The 6,398-nt window shown below is 39.5% G+C and overlaps 1 protein-coding gene across 1 annotated transcript in view; it reads left to right on the forward strand.

The window, feature by feature from the left end:
* Positions 1–546: 546 nt before the first annotated feature.
* LOC131132258 (LIM/homeobox protein Lhx1-like) overlaps positions 547–6,398 on the forward strand; it is a 6,826-nt gene continuing 974 nt past the window's right edge. Inside the window, exons 1-5 of the mRNA XM_058077724.1 lie at positions 547–1,072; positions 1,577–1,800; positions 2,396–2,673; positions 3,611–3,767; positions 5,587–6,398. The exon at positions 5,587–6,398 is cut by the window's right edge and continues 974 nt beyond it. Coding sequence (XP_057933707.1) covers positions 903–1,072; positions 1,577–1,800; positions 2,396–2,673; positions 3,611–3,767; positions 5,587–5,963 — 1,206 coding nt within the window. The 5' untranslated portion in view covers positions 547–902 and the 3' untranslated portion in view covers positions 5,964–6,398. The remainder of the gene's footprint in view (positions 1,073–1,576; positions 1,801–2,395; positions 2,674–3,610; positions 3,768–5,586) is intronic.

The following is a 6,398-nucleotide window of genomic DNA, read 5'->3' on the forward strand; positions in this document are numbered from 1 at the left end:
TAGGGTTGCATTTATATGTATATAATTGTACTGTATATATGTATTTAATATGATTGTATATGTGTAAATAATATTCATATATATTCATATATATATACAAATATATATGAAGATTATTTACACATATATTGTTGGGTAAATAATATTCATATATGCATATATGAATATTATTTACACATGTCATAAATAATATTCATATATATATGAATACTATTTACACATATACACATATATTTTCTAACTATACATATGTATTATATGTGTCTATAATATGATTGTATATAGGTGTGTATAATGTGGTAGTAATGTGTAGTGTAATGTTTAGTATGTGTCAATAATATATACTGCATATATATCATATCCCGTATATGTTTGTATACAATATGATTGGAGGCCATTGAATTTAATGCACGTGGTGTTTTCCTTTTTCCTGACAGTGAAACTGCCAAGGCACCTCATTGGTCGGCGTCCGAGTGACGTAAGGGTTTGTTGGCACGTGATTGGCTGCAGCCCAAGTAGTGCCCCGATTAGCGCCGGTCCGGGGTGACAGGAGCGCACTGGCAGGACGGGAGCCAGATGACGAGGTTGGACACCCCCTTTAGCACCCTGCCGTTCCTGTCATCTTTTCCTGACGCCACCCGGATATCGAGAGCCACGTGGGTCCAGGCTTCCGTTCCTCCGCACGGGAGCATCTATCCTCCCGGGCCCGCCGGGTCTCCGCCGATGAGGACCTGTTGTTGGCCGGTTCGGCGCTGCTGCTGGTGTGCGGATTGTTTTCTTCTTGGATAATTATTCACCTTGACTCGGATGCAAGGGCGATCTCTGGATAAAACCCCCAGTTGACGAGGAGACCGGAATAAACCTCGAACACCGCCCGAGCGTGTTGGATTTAAGACCACACAATGATTCAGTGTGCCAATTGCGAAAAGCCGATCTTGGACCGGTTCCTGCTGAAAGTTCTGGACCGGCCTTGGCACGTCGAGTGCGTGCAGTGCTGCGACTGTAAATGCACCCTGACGGAGAAGTGCTTCTCCCGGGAAGGAAGGCTCTACTGCAAGAACGACTTCTTTAGGCAAGTATCACTCACTCCTACCATGCACTCCTACCATGCACCCCTACCATGCACCCCTACCCTTACTACCCCTACCACCCCTACCACCCCTACAACTCCTACCATCCCTACCACTCCTACACTCTTACGGTCACAGCAGGAGGCCGGGCCATCCTTCACGTTAGGCCATACTTCCATGGCCGTCCTTTATGATTGGAATACTTTATGTACTGGGCATATTACTAATAATGTCCTACAATAATACCGTCAGACTACCATCGCTACTACTACTAGATACTTTTAGCCATGAACAAGAATAAAAATAGTCAACAAGAAAAAAATACAATAAATAAAATCAGAATCCATTCAATTTTAATCATCATTGTTTTTTTATGACTAAAAATCATTTTGACACAATCCCCAGCATTTTCCACCCCAATCCCAATCCTAATCCCAATCCCAAAGCCAGTCATTAGTCCTGGATGATGTTCATGCGCCCTCATTGTGCCTTGCGGCCTTACGCAGGAGATTCGGGACCAAGTGCGGAGGATGCTCCCAGGGGATTCTACCCAGCGACCTGGTCCGCAGAGCCAAGAGCAAAGTCTTCCACCTCAACTGCTTCACTTGCGTCATGTGCAACAAGCAGCTGTCCACCGGAGAGGAGCTCTACGTCCTGGACGAACTCAAGTTCGTCTGCAAGGAGGACTACCACGGCAACGGCGGCGCCAAGGACGCCATCCACCTCTCAGGTTCAGATCGGCTCGGCTCGGCTCGGCTGCCTTTCTTTTTATTCCCTGCTCGGCTATTTACATTGATGTCCGCACTTTACTATTATCATTAGTTGCAGTAGTACTTGGAGTAGTACTGTCATATCAATAAATCCACACATAAAAAAACAAATCATTCTCATCATTTGTAGGGGAAAAACGGAATAAAAGAATGATTTTTATTCAATGTAATGGAGGAGAAACCGTTTAATTTTACATTATTAGGCTCGTGTCTGACATTTGTTGTCTTTGTATGATTTATTTGTTATGATAAACGATGAATCTTAACTATATTATATTGGATTTTACAACAATAATAACAACCGGTTTGTAAAAATATTTATTTAGGAGAAGTAGTATAATAAATCAGTTTGGTGGAAGATCGATTAGTAATTAATACTGATAATAATAATAATAATAATAATAATAATAATAATAATAATAATAATAATAATAATAATAATAATAATAATAATAATAATAATAATAATAATAATAATAATAATAATAATAATAATAATAATAATAATAATAATAATAATAATAATAATAATAATAATAATCCCCGTCCTTCCAGTGACCACATGCAGCGAGCCCAGTCTGTCTCCGGACTCCCAGGACCTGCAGCAGGACGACGGCAAAGACTCGGAAGCGGGCCACCTGTCGGATAAAGACGTGTGCCCCACCGAGAGCGACGAGCCGGGCGCCGTGGGGAAGAGACGCGGCCCTCGGACCACCATCAAGGCCAAGCAGCTGGAGACCCTCAAGGCGGCTTTTGCGGCCACGCCGAAGCCCACCAGACACATCCGGGAGCAGCTATCGCGGGAGACCGGCCTCAACATGAGAGTCATTCAGGTAGACGCAAATAATGCGAATCATCTTTTTTGCTCCTGGTGCTGTCATCTTGTCATGTTTGCATTTATCGCAAGGCAGCAACAAATCCCTGCCGTGCCTCCATCAGTCCGGCATTTGGGTTTTTGTCGATTCAAACCTTTTTAGTGCATTTACTAAATTCGCCAGCTGTCTTCAATTTGATCTTTTGGTCAGGTTCGAAAAACAGACTGACGTTTAGTTTGGTCAAAATTTGGTTTTTCAATTTTGGTTTAGAAAAAAACGAGCGGGATTTGAACTCCGATCGTTCACGATGTAGAAAAAAAGTATAACCTATTATTTATTCACTGAGCTACCTAGTAGCTGTTAGATAGGCATAGGTAAAGAAGCTTATTTTAGTCACGGTGCTGGTTCTTGTCGACGCAAAGATTTAAGTTTTGGATTTGAAAGTTACATTTGTAGGTTTTGTCCAGTTAAACTTGAGATTACTTAAGCTTGTGTGTCTGGTTAACCTGAGGCCGATCATGAAGCCTCACGTCAGTTAGCATCGAAAAACAACAAGGGACTACTTTCCATTGCGGATGGACAAAACCCGTGAAGTATTTCTAAAGGTGATAATTAAGAGTTCAAATGGTAATTGGGTAATTGGCCTTTGGGCGCCCGTTGGTGTGATTTAGTGTGTATGTGTATGTGCGTGTGTGTGGGGCCGTGTGGTGGCTGGTTGGCATCTTTATCCGACCATGTGGAGGACTTGTGTTCAATTCTTCAGTGAAAGTTCTGCTTAACATTGACAGGTCTTAGTTGAAACAAAGTCAGCACTTGAGTAGAATTGGGGTGTTAAGGCGGCAGGTGAATTCAGTTGAAAGGACTAAAAGTGTTGTCCATTGGAGATTATATATATTTATATATATATATTTTTTTTTAATCATAGCTTTTTTCCCCTCTTGTTGCCCCCACTAAGGTGTGGTTCCAAAACCGGAGGTCCAAAGAGAGGCGCATGAAGCAGCTGAGTGCTCTGAGTGCCAGGAGACACATGTTCTTCCGCAGCCCCAGGAGGATGAGATCTTTGGGGGAGAGGATGGACACGCCAGAGCTCGGCCATTTCTCCTACTACGGGGGTGAGTATAGGCACTGCTCTCATGCTGCTAAAATGTATATATATCTATGTATTATCTACTGTATATATCTATATCTACTGTATGTTCACCACACCTTTCCTAACCAGGTAAGATGAAGTCATGGCTTACACAAGACCAGGGGGCACCAACCTAACTGCTCTTAAAGTAAAATAGTCTGGAGTTGAAAACCCAACACACGTTCTCGTCTTTTCACTTTATGCCATCAGCACAACACAACACAAGACAACACAACACAACAATCAGGAGGGTGAGGCCTTTCCTTATCCTTCCCATATTCATTGGTGTAAAATGAAAAGTCAACCTAGCTCACAATTATACAATAAACACACAAACACACACACAGTATTAGGTATGGTAATATACAGTATAAGATATGGTAACATCCAGTATAAGATATGATAACATCCAGGATAAGATATGGTAACATCCAGTATAAGTTATGATAATATACAGTATAAATATGGTAACAAACAGTATAAGATATGATAATATAAAGTATGAATATGGTAACATACAGTATAAATATGGTAACATACAGTATACGATATGGTAACATACAGTATAAATATGGTAACATACAGTATAAGATATGATAATATACAGTATAAGATATGATAACATACAGTATAAGATCTGTGATAACATACAGTATAAGATATGATAATATAAAGGAAAAGATATGGTAACATACAGTATAAATATGGTAACATACAGTATAAGATATGATAATATACAGTATAAGATATGATAACATACAGTATAAGATCTGTGATAACATACAGTATAAGATATGATAATATACAGTATAAGATATGGTAACATACAGTATAAATATGATAATATACGCTATAAATATGGTAACATACAGTATAAGATATGATAACATCCAGGATAAGATATGGTAACATCCAGTATAGGTTATGATAATATACAGTATAAATATGGTAACATACAGTATAAGATATGATAATATACAGTATGAATATGGTAACATACAGTATAAGATATGATAACATGTACCTAGATGAGATAACACAGATGCTAAGATATGGTAACATCCAGTATAAATATGATAATATACAGTATAAATATGGTAACATACAGTATAAGATATGGTAACATACAGTATAAATATGGTAATATACAGTATAAGATATGATAACATACAGTATAAGATCTGTGATAACATACAGTATAAGATATGATAATATACAGTATAAGTTATGGTAACATACAGTATAAATATGATAATATACAGTATAAATATGGTAACATACAGTATAAGATATGATAACATACAGTATAAGATATGGTAACATCCAGCATAAATATGATAATATACAGTATAAGATATGATAATATACAGTATAAGATATGATAACATATGGTATAAGATATGGTAACATACAGTATAAATATGGTAATATACAGTATAAGATATGTTCATATACAGTATAAGATATGTTCATATACAGTATAAGATATGATAACATGTACATCAATGAGATACCATATATGCTAAGATATGATAACATACAGTATAAATATGATAACATCCAGTATAAGATATGATAATATACAGTACAAATATGGTAACATCCAGTATAAGATATGATAATATACAGTATAAATATGGTAAGGTCCAGTATAAATATGATAACATGTACATGGATGAGATACCATACTAGATGCTAAGATATCCATGAATCATGGAAGAGCAGTAGCATCAGTAATAATGCAGTATCAGTGCATCCTTTTGGTGGCCAATAAAGCTGACTCTCCCTCCCCCTGACCGCAGATTATCCTCCCGAATACTACGGCCAAGGCGGGAATTACGAGTACTTCCAAGGCCCGCCGTCGTCCCAGGCTCAGACACCAGCAGACTTGGGATTCGTGCCGTCCGCCGTCCCCGCCGGCACCCCGCTGGGGGCCATCGAACACCGCCACCCCGGGCACCACTGTCCGGGAGAGGTGCAGTGTTTCCCCGACCCGGCAGCCCACCATCCCATGAACTCGCCCAGTCCGGAGCCCAGCGGGCCGGGTTCCATGCATAGCATCTCCAGCGAGATGTGTGGCCCCCCCACCCCTTTCACCACCGTCACCCTCGGCGACAACGGATACACCAACCAGCTATCGCAGCCCTCGTCAGAGGTGAGCGAAGGAACTGTGTGGTAAAGACTCACATTGGAAGGCAAATCAGTATTTATTTGATTGATTGATTGACTGATTGATTTGAATGTATTTATTTCTATTTAATGAGCATCTCTACACATGAATGTCATCGTCTGCAGTTGATTGTACTCAAAATGGGACCTCAGTGATGGAGCAATAAACACATATACACACATGCACTGCAATGGCTGACTTTTGGGGGTTAAGCCCCCCCCCCAAAAAAACAACAATCATTTGTAGAAAATGCATGTAAGCATTTTGAAGCATTTTTTAAAATTGAACTCACCTTTTAGTATTAAACATTGTCCAGACAATGTTGAATGGAGGTTTTGGATTATGATTATGATTATCATGTTCATCACATTTGACCAAAAAGCTCTCAGGACTGTGAAGTTCTTTTTTTTTCATTGTTCATTCCGTGTGAAAACCTCTGAGAAG

The sequence above is a fragment of the Doryrhamphus excisus genome, chromosome 7 (assembly GCF_030265055.1).
Source record: "Doryrhamphus excisus isolate RoL2022-K1 chromosome 7, RoL_Dexc_1.0, whole genome shotgun sequence".
In the NCBI taxonomy this organism is placed as follows: domain Eukaryota; kingdom Metazoa; phylum Chordata; class Actinopteri; order Syngnathiformes; family Syngnathidae; genus Doryrhamphus; species Doryrhamphus excisus.